General features: G+C 52.9%; 1 protein-coding gene across 2 annotated transcripts in view; it reads left to right on the plus strand.

The window, feature by feature from the left end:
* The window catches only part of COG5 (component of oligomeric golgi complex 5), a 359,204-nt gene extending 344,129 nt beyond the window's left edge, over positions 1-15,075 (plus strand). For both annotated transcript variants that reach the window (XM_008258350.4, XM_070071149.1), the window contains 3 exons: positions 9,060-9,186; positions 9,626-9,705; positions 14,247-15,075. In XM_008258350.4, the coding sequence (XP_008256572.1) occupies positions 9,060-9,186; positions 9,626-9,705; positions 14,247-14,361 (322 nt within the window). In that variant the 3' untranslated portion in view covers positions 14,362-15,075. The remainder of the gene's footprint in view (positions 1-9,059; positions 9,187-9,625; positions 9,706-14,246) is intronic.
* The last annotated feature ends 668 nt before the right edge of the window (positions 15,076-15,743 follow it).

The raw sequence follows: 15,743 nt of genomic DNA on the forward strand, positions 1-15,743 counted from the left end.
TTATTTTTTAATGCTGACACAGGAGCCTAAATGTTATTTTCTCTGAAATGAAGGACCACAAACTGTACAGAGATCCCAAATCCTTCATAAACCTTCTTTGGATCAGTTCCCATCTTGTGAGAAATTGTTGCTTTTATTTATTTTTCATTTTCCTTTTTTTTTCTTTCATTCTGTTAAGAAGTGCTTAAATATTTTGCTGAAGCCATGCAGGTGGCAGCTTTACCCGCTATGCCACAGTGCCAGCCCCTAGGTGGTTAGTTTTGATAGTCCCAAACCGTGTGTTTAGTTGTTTATTGCATGTAAATGTCTTAGAATAATGCTTGATTTGCCTGTTTGCTGGTGCAGAATGACCTTTATCCAAACAATGTTAAAGCTATATCATTGTTGGCCGGCGCCGCGGCTCAATAGGCTAATCCTCCACCTAGCGGCGCTGGCACCCCGGGTTCTAGTCCCGGTCGGGGCGCCGGATTCTGTCCCGGTTGCCCCTCTTCTAGGCCAGCTCCCTGCTATGGCCCACTCATGGCCCGGGAGTGCAGTGGAGGATGGCCCAAGTGCTTGGGCCCTGCACCCCATGGGAGACCAGGAGAAGCACCTGGCTCCTGCCATCGGATCAGCGCGGTGCGCCGGCCGCAGCGCGCCAGCCGCGGCGGCCATTGGAGGGTGAACCAACAGCAAAAGGAGGACCTTTCTCTCTGTCTCTCTCTCTCTCACTGTCCGCTCTGCCTGTCAAAGAAAAAAAAAAAAAAAAAAAAAGAAAAGCTATATCATTGTATGAGACACCAGTTCTGAGGCTTTCACCTAAGACCAATTACTGCTGGAAGCCAGTGGGTTTGGAAAATTTCTGTCCACCCTCATGATTATCACACAAGAAGAATAAAGGAACATTTTGACATTTGGGCAACACCTTCTGGTATCTTTCTATGGAATCAAGAATTAATCATTGACCAATTATAATTTTTAAAAATCCTATACTTTTTAAAAAGATTTATTTATTTATTTGAAAGAGTTACAGGAAGAGGAAGAGTCAGCAAGAGAGAGGGGGAGATCTTCTACCCATGATTCACTCCCTAAATAATGGCAGTAACCACATCTGGGCCAGGCCAAAGTCAGAAACCTGGGTTCCATCCGAGTCCCCATGCAAGTGGCAGAGACGCAAGTACTTGGGCCATCTTCTGTTGCTTTCACAGGTGCATTAGCAGGGAGCTACACTGGAAGTGGAGTAGCAGGGACTCAAACCAGCACTTAAATGGGATGCCTGGGTCGCAGGCGGGTGCTTAACCCATTGTGGCGTACCACAATGCTGGCCCCAAATCCTAGTTTTTACCTAGCTTTCCATGGAGTAATAGTGAACCTGGATGGATTTCAAACTTTTTTGACTATGGCTCACAGTAAGACATACTTTGTATTGCAGTTTGCCTGAAAACATGCAAAACCCTCAAACCTATGTTCATATACATGCAAACCCATATGTATGTTTTATGAAACAGTAACTCCCCTTGTTTTATGAGTTGTTCTCTGGCATTTCTATTTCATTTGATGCTGTCAACTATTAATGACCCAGGTATTGTACTAGTTTGCATTCGACAGTTTCTCAACTTAAAGATTTATTAATTTACTTGAGAGGCATAGTTACAGAGGGAGAGATAGAGAGGTATTCCACCCACTGGTTCGCTCCCCAAACGGCTACAACAGCTGGAGCTAGACTGATCCGAAGCCAGGAGCTTCTTCTGGGTCTCCCATGCAGGCCATGCAGGGCCTAAACACTTGAGCCATCTTCTGCTTTCCTAGGCCTCAGCAGGGAGCTGAATTGGAAGTGGACAGCTGGGACTTGAATGGACACCCATATGGGATGCTGGCCCCACAGGTGGACACTTAACCTACTAAGTCACAGCACCAGCCCCTGTTCTCAACTTTTTCATGGGGCCCTTAACTCTTGAACTTTAAAGGCTCTCTTAACAGGGAGCAGAGGGTTTTTTTGTTTGGTTGGTTTTTGTTTTGTTTTGTTTTGTTTTTCCATTCTACAAAGTATGAAGTTTTTAATGCCCTTTTTGCCTGGGATTCTGGTACCCCTGAATTTCTCCTTGTAGATGGTTCCTTAGGTCCTAAGGCTTTGGGCACATAAGAATAATTATATTTTTCCTATGGATTATCTCCATAGCTTGAATTAATTGAAAAATTCTGACAGACAGTTGACTTGAGAGCTCACTGATGTGCAGGGGCTAAACAGGAGTCAGTCACAACAGAGCAATCAGTATTCTAATGACCACATTATAAGCAGCCCTCTGTTTCGCCTACCTGCAAAACCTTGATCTGTGTCTGCTCCAGAGTTAGTCCCGGGCAGTTGCAGTGAGGGCTCCACTCCTGTTAATACGCGCACTTCCCTCAGTGCTGTGACAAGAAGTAGGCAGCATCTACCGTGCACGTGGTCCACCTTGGCCTTGTTGTGTGTCTGCTTGTCAAAGGTTCTGAATCACACCAAAGCCAGCTGAGTGGCAGGCAGTCGGGCATTGGCCACATAGAATGCCACATTTTTCCCGTCAGATGTATGCCACCATTAATGGTTATATTGTTAGCTAGTGTCTAACAACATGGAAAAATCCTTAATGCATCATCAAATGAGAAGACAGGCTACTCAGCGTGCATGGTCTGATGCTTACTATTTTTTTTTAAAATAATATTAGTTGTTTGTATGAAGAAAAAAAGGCAAACATAAAAATTTGTATCTTGGGGCCGGCGCTGTGGCACAGCAGGTTGAAGCCCTGGCCTGAAGCACTGGCATCCTATATGGACGCTGGTTCAAGTCCCGGCTGCTCCTCTTCCGATCCAGTTCTCTGCTGTGGCCTGGGAAAGCAGAAGATGGCCCAAGCCCTTGGACCCCTGCACCCATGTGGGAGACCCAGAGGAAGCTCCTGGCTCCCGGCTTCAGATCAGCACAGGTCCGGTCGTTGCGGTCATCTGGGGAATGAACCAGTGGATGGAAGACCTCTCTCTCTGTCTCTACCTCTCTCTGCAACTCTGTCTTTCAGATAAATAAATCTTTAAAAAAATATTTATCTTGAATAGTGGAATTGTCATTAATGATTTTTCTTTTTGAGTTTTATTTTTCAAGTTTTTTGCCTTATTTTTATAGACAGAAAAGTCAGTAAATGTTATCTTAAATTTCCTTTGCATTGTTTTTCTCATGTAACAATAACAAAGGAGTGAAAAAACCGTGTAAGATATACCAAAACAGGCTGGTGCTGCAGCTCACTAGGCTAATCCTCCGCCTTGCGGCGCCAGCACCCTGGGTTCTAGTCCCGGTCGGGACACCGGATTCTGTCCTGGTTGCCCCTCTTCTAGGCCAGCTCTCTGCTATGGCCCGGGAGTGCAGTGGGGGATGGCCCAAGTGCTTGGGCCCTGCACCCCATGGGAGACCAGGAGAAGCACCTGGCTCCTGCCATCAGATCAGCGTGGTGCGCCGGCCGCAGTGCGCTGGCCACAGCAGCCATTGGAGGGTGAACCAACGGCAAAGGAAGACCTTTCTCTCTGTCTCTCTCTCTCACTGTCCACTCTGCCTGTAAAAAAAAAAAAAAAAAAAAAAAAAAAAAAAAAAAAAAGATATACCAAAACATCACCCTGTAAAAGGGGGCAAGGCCAGGAGAGCAACCAGCCAGACAGCCCAGGCCAGCAGATCGCCATGCCCAGGGATGTGCCAGCCAGAGCGTCCCCGCTGTGACCCCAGCTGCAGCATCACCACACACACACACTGACACACTCACTCCCACCCAGACCCTGTCACACACACACTGACACACTTACTCCCACCCAGACCCTGTCTCTCGCTCTCATCCACACAGTCAGGCCCAGGCCCAGGCCTTCTTAGCAGGCGCTCCCTTCCCCTGTCAGGCTGCCATCTGCCGCAGGGCGCTTGTTTCTCGGCAGTAATTGGAGTGGACTGTCTGATTCAGCCAGCAAGCTTCTCGCATACATTAGCATGAGAGCTGCTCCGGCAGGCAGCAGGAATCTGTTCGTGCCCAAGACAGAGCGCTGCCTCAGACAGCTGCTGACATTAGCCACTTGCCCCTGGGCACACGTGTCAGAGCTGCTGCAGCCCCGTCTTTGTCCGGCCCTCTGCAGTGTGGCATCTTCCCCTCAGTCGTGTTCGTGAGGCCGTCGTCTTCACGCCCCTGGCCAGAGGTCTGGAAGCTCTGGACTTTGACATTGTCAGTGCAGATCTTTGTGAGGCAAAGGACACGGAAGGGACCGGCTGCTCTTCACCAGCTCAGGGACACAGGTCCTGCCTTCGGGCTGGCCCACCACCTTTGTCCCCGATGATGCCCACAGCCTGCTCTGCTGTAAGCTTCGTTACCATCCAGGTTTAGTGAGAGAGCAGAGGGAACTGTCGAGAGAGGGACCACGTTAGGACGGAGCGTGGATAACCAGGATGCAGCATGTGTGCCAGCTGTTTGTAGTTATAGGAGCTGGGCGGGGCCCTGGGTGGCAGTTTGTGGTGTTGGTGCACCCATGCATCCCGGTGCAAACCTCCATGCCCACGTGTCTGCAGAGGGGCAACAAGGCCGCCTCGGCAGCTTCTGTGTTTAGCACTTTGACCCCCAAGACCCCAGCTACATTCTGTGCTTCCTCTGCACTCGTGAGCTGAGTAACTGGTTCCCTGATGTTTCTGGATTGTCAGTCCCAGGTCTCAGATCCCAGCGTGGCCCGCCTCTTGGTGCATTGGTTTGTTTTCATCACTGCTGGCTGCTCCCATGGTGGGGCGGGGGGCTGCGGGGACCCAGGGAGCCATGCCAGTTGAACAGTTAGTTATGGCAACTGTGGTCAGTTCTGTTTGGCTAGTGCTTCTCCTGAGCCCTCCTAGCACGTGTGAGTTCAGTGCACCCACCACGAGGCAGCCAGCATGGGGAAGTGGCCAGGGCTGTGCAGCTGAGAGGTGAGAGAACCCAGAGCCTGTGCTTGTGACCGCAGTAACTTGCTCCCGTTCCAGAAGGTTCTGTCTGCTTTCCCCTGACTGGTCCTGCAGCAGCATGGGAATGTTTGCATGCGTCATCAAGGAAAACATCAGAATGTGTAGAAGAGAATCCGATCCCCTCACCTGGCTGGCAGCTTCCCGTTGCTGAAACCCCTTCCTGCCCCAGATCCCCAGACATCCAGGCAGCGCGCCGGGCCCGCTCAGCCTGATGGACGTGTTTATTCCTGGCCAGTGGCTACTTGAACCTCCGGCCTGCTTTGCTACCTGCTCTGTGGGGACAGGCAGCATAGCCTCTGAGAACAAACCCTTCCTAACTTCTGAATGTGGAGCTCTGCTTTACTGAAGCCATCGGCCTGTGCGTCATTCTCTCCAGGGACCCCCGTGCCCCTCATGCTGCAGAACTGGGCCTCCCTAGCGGCCCGCGGCTCCTGCAGGCCTGCAGCACTGTTGTCTTCTCCCAGAGCCCTGCTCTGTCCTGAGCAGGCAGGGAGGCCATCTGCATCCTGTCCCCCTCCCTCCTGCTGCCTTCCCCAGGCCTTCAGCAAGGGGAGCTTAGGAGTAGGTCGGTGCCAGGTGGCGTGAAAGGGGCCGGTGACACCAGGTGTGGACGCAGGAGCAGCAGGACTTGTCTCTTGCTGCACTTGACTTTCGGAGTACCGACAGCTGCACAGCTGTGAATCTTCCCGGCTTGAAATGCAGTTTTTCTAGTGGGACCTACTACTTGACTAATTCACACTACCTCTGGCTAAAAAGTTTCACCCTGGAAGTGCTGGTGTATTTAGAATATTACTCTCGAAGGATGATGTTGTGGTATTTAGGGCGTCTGAGTTTTATAAAACCTTGATTAATTTTCTTTTGTTCCATAAAACTCTGCAGAAGCTGGTTTGGTTTTTGTCTGGCCAGCACCTCAGATTCTACATGGAACCCGGGAGAGGGGAGGGCTCAGGTTACGCTCCCGCAGCCTCCTAAACCCAGCAGCAGAAATAGGGTCTGCGTTTGATGTACAGGTGGCTGTGTCATGAGGCACGGCACAGAATTCGATCCAGAGTGGCTTTTCCTGGCTCTCTTGGCAGTCCTGGTCGTGCCCAGTGCTGAAGATGCGGCCTCGTCATAGAAATGGCTCAGAAGGGACCCGTGACTGACCAGAAAACCCCATTTTCAAGCGAGCTGGTTGTCACTGGCCCAGCTTCTGTGGGCATCTCAGGAGCAAACCCCGTGTGTGCAAGGCCGCCAAGGCCGGCACGTCCGCGTCCTGTGCTCGTGTGTCCAGCTGGTTCTCGCCCCGTCTCTCCCTTCTCATCCCTCTGCCTTTTTTGCCCATCTCTGTGTCCTTGTATCAATGCGGGTTTGCATCTAGAGTGTATTGGTGGAAAATAAAGACAAACACAAATACTCCATCCTGCCACATAAGGTAATTTCTGTAGGTAAGTTTCAGATTTGGCTTTTAACTTCCTGAAGCCAAAGATAAAAGAAGAACAGAATCAAGTACCTCATTCTCATCACCAGAAAGAAGACACATGGCAGGTTTTAGAGAGAGTGCAGCATTTCTTAGCATTTAATTGTAGAGGACTCCCACTGATAGCTCTACTGGGATTTTCTTGTATGTGATCATTTCTCAGCCACTTGTCACTCCAAGAATTTTTTCATTTTTGATTTTGGCTGGTGTATCATGTGACTCGTTGAATTCCTCTTTGGATTGTGTTTGGTTGGAAACCTTTATGTGTTCTTCACCTGGATTTTGGCATCTTTCCCCACATTTCAGCGATTAGTTTTCTTGGTCCATTTGTACTATATTTGAAAGGCATAGAAAGAAATATCTCCCATCTGGTGGTTTACCCCGTGCTGAGCCAGCGCTCCCTGGCAGGCGAGGCAGGAGGCGGCTTCCTGCGACATGTCTTAGGGTGCGAGGGAGCCTGGTGTCCACTGCTGGCTCTTTTCCAGCCTTGGAAGTCATGGGCCTCGGGACCCCTCTGTGTGCGGTACTCAGAAGGTTGGCGCAGAGGGAGACCGCTCGCCTTACGTGAGGTCCACGCATGTCCAGCACAACCGTGCTGTTAGCTGGGGACCGTGGTTGAACTTTGCGCTGAGGAGTGAGGCCTGGGACCTCCTCTTCTGCCATCTTGCTGGCCTCACCCTTTGGAAGGCTTTATCCTGGGCCCGACCCAGCAGTTGCTGTGAGTCCGCTGTCGGTGCTGTTGATGGTTACGATGGTGATGTTGGTAGAACTGGGAGCTCTCACTTTCGTGAGAAGGACTTACAGGGATGCCGCAGACCAAACCAAACCCCCTCAGCGGCGCTTTCATGCTTGGGCAGGGGCCTTTTGGAACACTGGAATGATCTGGGCCTTGACAGTTATCATGGCGAGTGTCCCACCTTCTCACTGTGGCCACAGGAAGTCTATGCCTCGACTCCCATACAATGTCTGGTTTGCAGCTTTCTGGCAACTGACAAGGTGAATAAAGTATTTCCCTGGGGGCTGGCGTGCTGAAGCGAGTGAAGCTGCTACCCTGTGATACCCGCATCACCTCTGGGTACTGATTCCAGTCCCGGCTGCTCCACGTCTGATCCAGCTCCCTGCTAGTGGCCTGAGAAAGGCAGCAGAAGGTGGCCCAAGTATTTGGGCCCCTGCCACACACGTGGGAGACCCAGGGGAAACCCCCGACTTCAGCCTAGCCCAGCCCTGGCTGTTGTGACCATGTGGGGAGTGAAACAGTGAGTGGAAGATCTCTCTCTGTCTTGCCTTCTCTCTCAGGAACTCGGACTTTCAAATAAGTAAATATATAAAACTTTTTAATCTAATGAAAGTGTTTCCCCAATAATTAAAAATAGATAACAAAATAATGTTATTTGATAAAACAGTTGAAATTAGAAAAATCCCTGTCAGAGATAGACTTTGTGGGATAGACAATACGAAGACTTTTTTTTCTAATGTATGGATCCAATGCCAAACAGCTGTCTGTTGAACGCACTACCAACTGCTGATTAAAAACCTTTCCACTGTGGGGGGCGCTGCTGCAGCCGGTTAAGATGCTGCGTGGGATGCCCACATCCCACATCGGTAGGCCTGGGTTCCGGTACTGGCTTGGCTTCTGGTTCCGGCTTCCTGCTAATGTGAGCCCTGGGAAGCTGCAGGTGATGGCTCAAGTAGGTGGATCCCTCCCACCTGCATGGGAAACTGGGATAAAGTTTCCAGCTCCTGACTTCAGCCTGGTGCAGGCATTTGGGTAGTAAACCAGTAAATAGTACACCAGTCAGCCCGTATCCGAGTCTGTCTGTCTCTCTCTGCCTTTCAAATACATACATACCTCATTAATGTAAGGCAGACATTTGCCCCTGTTTTATACAGGCTTTTGTAGATTCGTAGATGGTCCAGAGTAGGTGGGGTGAAGGCGGAGACCAGGCTCCGTCATTACCTGTCCATCAAGCGGTGGTGCTGGCCTCCTACCCCTGAGACTCAACCTTCAGTAGCTCCAGCTTGTGATCAGCTCTTGCCCATCAGCGCTCAAAGCCAAGGACAGATGAATGACGGCTTGTCATCCTTGGCAGACTTGTGCATGAGGTGGGAGTTGGGGGTAGTGGAGCGGATTGGCCTGCACATCCCTCTTGTAAAATTGTGGACGGGCCGTATTAGGAGCAAGCATCAGTTGCTTGGTGACTGTCAGCGGATGCAGCTTTATGTAGACAAATACATAATTGCTGTTTTGAAAAGCTGAGTAGAAAAAGTTTGAATTGACCTACCTTAGACTAGAGCCCCCAAAAATGATTCTGTCTAAAATGAAAGCTGAAAGGATTGGCCCCGGGAAGAGTCCGTTAGTCACACCCACTTGAAGCCTTCACTCTGTGCACTGTTTGACTGGAGCCCATTGGTTGGAAAAGCTCCAAGAGGGGATTTCGCCAAGTCCACTGGAAGCTCCCTTCAGACCCATCAACCCAGTACAGCAGGGGTCCCGGATGCGGCTGCCGGATGCCACGCAGCCCAGGCCTCGCAGCAGGGCGTGGAGGGCGCCAGGAGCCAGCCTTGGGGGGAATGCCGCCCTCCGCGGAGGAGTCCCCAGCCGCCTTGCCTCTGTGACCCTCTGCTTCCCTCTTGCAGACCACTGCTGTTCCAGACCAGTGAACATGTGGCCAACAGCCCAGCACTGGGGGACATCATTCCCTTCAGCGTCGTCATCCAGTTCTTGTTCACGCGCGCACCTGCTGAGCTGAAGTCCCCCTTCCAGGTAATCAAGCGAAGCCAGCACCCCGTGTGAGTGCTCCTGGTTAGCGGGGTGAGCACCAAGCCCCCTCGCTGCGGGCGTTCCTGGGTCCCCAGTGCCTTATGTAGTGTGGATGTCTGTGACAGTGGCCAGGGACTAGGCAGGGAAAACTCAGCTGCCCAGCGTCTGCGTTCTCAGTGCAGAAAGTGACCCCCGACTCTGGAGGGCGCCTTTTAGATGAGAGTGTCACGGGAACTTGTGATCACGGGGGCTGAGGGGTCCAGAAGACTGCGTGGGTGGCAGGCAGGCAGGCAGGCAGGCGCACCAGGGCCTGTGGCGCCTCCTCCTGCAGCTGCTCCTGCACCTTGCAAACCAGCGGGCGTGGTTTTAGAGCCAACATCTGCAGCCGTTTGCTGCAGGATGCTTGTGCGCGCTCTTGTCTCCTTGTCTTTCTCCCCTGCAGAGGGCGGAGTGGTCCCACGCGCGTTTCTCCCAGTGGCTGGACGACCATCCCTCTGAGAAGGACAGGCTGCTCCTCATCAGGTAAAGCTGGGAGCCGGGGCAGGGGCGGGCGCAGTGCGTGGGTGGGCGTGGCCATGAGGGCACCTCCGCCCCTGCAGGGCACACAGGTGCGGGGCACCTCGCATGGGAACTGTGCTGCCCGCGCCCTCCACCCCCAAACCGCCGCATCCTTCCCAGCCATTCCATGCCTGACCCAGCCCGAGGACCCTGCTCTTCTGGTTTGGAGAGGCATGGACAGACTTTCCCTGGCTCCATGCTTTCTGCTTCGTTTTCATGTTTTGCGGTTACCTAATTGGTGGAGTACAGATGCAAATGAACTTTGAAAAATACCGAAATGGGACGCAATTGTTAGGGGGGAACAAGGACAGCCCAGCAGCCGCTTAAATCCCTCATGTCCTCCAGGACTGCCCAGGAACGCATTGGTGCGTATGCGCGTGTGCCACGCATGCCCACACAGACCTCCATGTGCCCCAGCCCTGCCCAGGCTGGGGTGCTTTCCCTGCCGGCTCAGTGGGCGTCTGGCCCCCATCTACTCTGTCCTCTGAAGTCGCCCTCCCCGGCGTGCGCCGGGACGTCCTCGCTCTGCCTGCTCCGCGCTGTTTGCTGGGGTGACTGCCGTTCCCTTCTCGAGACGCATCAGCTCGCTCAGTGCGTTGTTACTGATGGCAGATGCACCAGGCACTGAGGAAACCCCGACCAGACCGGCAACCGGGGGAGAGACATGGGCCAGCTACGTGACACTGAGTGGTGTTGTCAGAGAAAGATCTCCATCCCGAAGGGGCAATGGCAGAGTTGTCAGGATCAGCGCCCCTGTCCTGTTGGTGCTTCCCTGGTCACCTGTTGCTGGTCTGACGTCTGGCCCTTTTTCCCTAAAGCATTTGCTAGGTTGTCTTCTGCCATCTATTCCTTGAATGCCTTCGTTCCTAACGCTTTGTTCCAGGTTCTTTTTCCTTCTCTGATGTTCTGTGTGTACTTTGGTTCCCGGGAAAGCCCAGACACAGGCCTCTGGTGGCCTCTCTCGTCCCTGATGCCCCCAGGGCTGTGACTCACTTGATTGTGGGGCCCTGAGCAGGTGCCTGTTGCACTGCCACTGAGGTACCCACACAAGTCTCAGTCTCAGACGTTCCACGTCACCTTTGCCCTCAAACCTCCTTTCTCACTTGTTCTTCCTGTCTGTCGGAAGGTCTCTGCCACCTAACCAGCTACCACACTAGAAAACCCTGAAACTGTCATTCAGCTCCTGTCACTTCATTCTGCAGGTCCAGCTGGTCACTCTTGAAGCCACGCGCAAGTCCCCAGGGAGCTGGGACCACAGCACCCACCCAGCAAGCTTGAGTTTGAACCTCAGTGCAGAGTGAGGCCAGCATGGTAGGGTGGTTGTGACCCACGTTTAGAAGGGGACGCATTAATGGGGCTTTGAGAAATCCTAGTGCCCAGACCACCAGGGGATGTGTGGGGCTGTGGCGTGGCCCGGGTCTCTCCCAGCTCCTCGGGCAGGTCCACGTTCCCATTGTCAGGGCAAGACTCCACAGAGGATGCTCGCTGAGAGCGTGGTGCATCAGTTCCACAAGTGACACTGACCCAGAGTTCCGTGCGCGGAGCCTGTGCAGATAGCGAATGGGCGTGGTTAAAAGGGCCTGACCCTGGCACGGTCAGTGTCTCTTGTGGGTGCTTTTCCCCAGAGGTCCCTCGGCTCACCATGCTTGGAATAGAAGCCTCAGTTGACTGAAGAGGGTTCGTCTTTGTCTTCTGAACAAGTTGGAATGAGTTCACGCACAACAGTTGCCGGCTGTGGGGACATCACAAGCCTGTTTTCTTCTGCTTCTCTTTAAAAATGTCTCCCGAGTGATTTCATCAGCAGTACTGTTGCTGAGCCTATATTTAGTAACTGAAAATCATGCTCGAAAATGCTGTCGTGCTTTTTAAATGCGGCCGAAGCGTCCCTGCGCACATGGCTGCTCCCGGAGCCCGCGTGCCCTGGGCGGAAACCGAGCCCTCCCTGGGGGACTGGGCACAGCTGCCCTGCTGCTGCGGGCCAGCTCTCGGCGAGGAGCAGCCCCCATCCCAGGGCACCTTCTTTCTCGCGAATTAGTGCACAGCTCGCGTTGCCCCCGCAGCCCAGGGCATCACGGCTGACTTTTTCTTTCCCTGTAGGTAAACCCAGGGTGAGCACTGCTCTTTAAATGTCAGCAGGTTTGTTGTAGCTGCTGGGGCGGAGCTGCTGGGGTGCTCACTCGCTGCCTCCCAGCACAGCGGCGTTTGGTTGTCATAAAGAAGGGCACACTGAGGCCAGTGTAACCGCTGCCGCCGCCAAAACGGCACCCAACAGACTCTGCCCATTTCCTCTGACACCAGAGCGCTCTCCGGGGCTCGAGTGAGTGAGGAACTCACTTCTGGAGTCAGAGTGATCGCCTGCCTTCCGGGGGCCAAGCGGCCCAAGTGGAGAAACTGTGCCTCCCCAGTGCCCACCAAGGAGAGCTGCGGGGGCAGGGGCGGCACCTGCCTCATCCCCTCATCCCTGTGGGCGAGTGAGCGTTGGGTGTGTTTCCAGTGAGTGAGGGACCAGGCTCTGGTGTAGAAGCGCCAGCACTGGCCTGCGGCCCGCCGACTCACCGGCTTGCAGCAGAGCGCCCCGTGTGACCCGTTGGAGGAGCACTTCATATCTGAAAAGCCCCCGGAGCGCACTGACCAGGTAGAACGCTCACCCTGCAACAGGCACACGCATCCTGAGCCCCTCGCCCCTCGCCCCCGCCCAAGCCCTGGACCCACAGGCTGTGTCCCTGCAGGGCAGTGCTGGACCGTGCACGCCTGCCCCAGGAACACCAGCTGGGGGTCCGACTGCCTGGTGAGGCGTGTCTTCTGCAGTCAGCTCCCTACGTCAGCACCCCTCACACCGTGTAATGCCTGCTTTCCAGACCATCTCCACTTGGTTAGCTCGTGCCACACGGGCAGTGTCGCCACATCGTGAGCCGTTCCTCTGCTCGTTATTTGTGTTAGGTTTTGTTTTTTTTCCCAGTAAGGATAACTTCAGTAATCTGCTTAATTTGGTGACAAACCAGAGTTGAGACTTACATAATGCTTGGCCTGACTTCCAAGAAAGCTAATGTTGTGCTGAAGCAAATGAAGAAATGTAATAAGTGCTTGAAAACCTTGGTCTCATTTCATGTGGGCGGGCAGCTTAATCTGTTTTTCTCCCCATAGTTCTGATGGAGGTTTTGATGAATACAAAAAAAAAAAAAAAAAAAAACACCAATCTAAGCAGACTTAGCTCTGCGCTTCCTTCTGCACACCATGTCATTTATATAATGTCTTATCCTTTGAATGCAGATGAAACTGCTAGGCTGATCTGCGTGCACTTGTTAAGCAGGGATCCAACTCCCTGGCCGTGCACTGCCGGTTCCTCTGAGTCCCACCACAGAGACTCCAGATGCGCCGTTAAGGGCGTTGAGAGCCTGTGGAGACTGCCACTGCACAGGAGCGTACAAGGGCTTCGGCCAGGGCGCGGGGCCGGCTGCCCGGGGCGGCGCACACCCTGACAAATGTGATTGGAAGCAGCCAGTCTTTGGCTGTTGGGAGAAACAGCTCCACTAAGGGACAAGGGCAGTCCACAGATCACCGCTAAGAGTGCTGCACTCCACGTGGTGTGCCCGTGCAGACTTGTGCGTGCCGATAACGGGAGTAACTTTGGTTGTGGTGAAGAAGTGTCTTCAATGAGGGCCTACCCCGAACGGGGCGAGGAGTCAGCCTCCGGGGATCGCAAATGCTGGATCCCACCATGTCAGGGCTGACGCTACTGAAGCCAGACCTCTCCCCACCTTCCTGGAGCTCCAGGTGCTCCCCATTCTTCCGTGCAGCCTGGAGTTGGGAACGGCTTTTGACGCCCAGTCCCGAGAAATGAACCTGCGAGGAAGAGCAGGGAAGGGCATTCCAGAAGGAAGAGAATGTGCAAAGGCCTCAGGTGCTGCTTTGTGAACAGAGAGACTGTGTGTGGCAGCCCCCGCCTCGTTAGAGGCATCCGTACCTGAGTCCAGGAGCAAGCACCCCTCCTCACCCTCTGTGGGCTCACGTTCATTTGCACGTCACTTGCTGATGACAACAAAATGGAAGCCAGTGGTCGATCATTTTAGGCCACATGAACTGAAACCCAGCAGCAGTCCAGGAAATGCTGGGTGACACAGCCTGACCGCATTCACGCTGCTGCTCGTGACGCAGCTGGCCTACCAGGAGAGCTCAGGAGTGTTCGTGCCAGTCACAGCTGGTCCTAGTCCATCCAGTGACTGGGACTGCGCCGGCCGCAGGGCCCCAGCTGCCTGCAGCTTCGCAGAGTTGTCTTTCCTAGGGAACGAGGGCGAGCGCGCCTGCTGGTGATGAAAAGGCCACAGTGCAGGCTAGCAGTGGTTAAAGTTTTGCAGTAACCATGGTAACACTACTAGTGACTAAAGGCTCCTGGAACTGGGCATAGTGATTCCAGAAACGGTTTACTTCCAGTCTGAGTATTGGTGCCGCCGAGTCTGTTTTGTTTTGTTACTGCAATGTCTTGACATTGTCTTTTTGGTTTTCAGGGGAGCCCTGGAAGCTTATGTTCAGTCTGTGAGAAGTAGAGAAGGCAAAGAATTTGCACCAGTTTATCCCATCATGCTCCAGCTGCTTCAGAAAGCCATGTCTGCCCATCAGTAGTGGCACATGAGTCCCTGTAGCTGGCAGCCCCTACCTGCCGTCTTAGGATGGAATGGCCTTGGCTGTGTCTCCTGCTGCTCCTTCTCCGCTTTGAGCACTCATCAGGAGCACCGTGTGAGGACAGAGGCGCTGTCGCACCTGTGAACGCCACAAGCTCCTCTCCCCAGAAGACACCCAACCCTTTTCTCCTCTTCCAGCTCCTGTGGGGGCCCAGATTTCTGTCCTGCCACCATGGGTGCACACACCCATGTGCGTGTGCATGTGTGTGTAAAAAGCATTCCCCACTGCTTTTTAAAGAGGTGGATCAAGTTACCAGTATCCTGCCTTTCCCACCCCACCACCTTCTTTACCAAGTGAGTATAGCGCCCAGTGGCCCCCAACTGTGGCCGCACATTCAGACCACCTGGGAACCTGAGAAATCCTGATGCCCAGAGACATCCGTGTTCATTAACACACCTGGGAGTGTGAACCAGGCATCAAGACGTCAATCTTCAAAGTGACTCCAGTACACAATAAAGTTTGGTAATCACTGGCTTATGCCAGAGCTAAGAAAAAGGGCTGTATGTGCTTATTTAAAAAACATCATTCTGTATCTGTAAATAAAGTAAGGCTTTCTTTATAGTTTTTTTTCATCTATTAGAAGCATACTTTGGGGGCCATTATAACCTTGTGAAAAAGATGCCAAGTTAAGAATAAAAGTATTCTGTAAAGGTTTTTTATTAATGTTTATTTATTTGAAAGGCAAAGTTAGGCAGAGGGAGAGAGAAGTCTTCCATCTGCTAGTTCACTCCCCAGATGACTGCAACAGCCAGAGCTAGGCCTATCTGAAGCCAGGAGCTGGGATCTTCTAGGTCTCCCATGCAGATGCAGGGGCCAAAGGACTATGGGCCATCCATCTTCTACTGCCCTACCAGTCCACAGCAGAGAGTTGGATTGGAAGTGAAGCAGCCAGGACTTGGACCAGTGCTCATATGGGATGCCAGCACTGCAGGCGGCAGCTTTACCCACTATACCACAGCACCAGCCCCAAGATTTTTTATAGTTGATAAAGTCCCTATTTTTCTGTAACTCCTGTTTCATCATTAGCATTTTAATTTAAAAAATCCTGGAGCCAGTGCTATGGTGCAGGGGGTTGAGCCACTACTTGCAGGCCAGCATCCAAGCTGGGCACCAGTTTGAGCCCCAGATGCTCCACTTTGGATCCAGCTTCCTGCGAATGCACCTGTGAAAGCAGTGGAAGACGGCCCAAGTGCTGGACCCCTCCACCCAGTTGAGGACACAGAAGATGCTGCAGCCTGGCCCAGCCCCACCATTGCAGCCATTCTCTTACTCTGACTTTAAAACAGACAAAAACCCAAGCAGCTTCAAGAAGCAGCCAGAAA

Source organism: Oryctolagus cuniculus, chromosome 3 (genome assembly GCF_964237555.1).
Source record: "Oryctolagus cuniculus chromosome 3, mOryCun1.1, whole genome shotgun sequence".
Lineage (NCBI taxonomy): Eukaryota > Metazoa > Chordata > Mammalia > Lagomorpha > Leporidae > Oryctolagus > Oryctolagus cuniculus.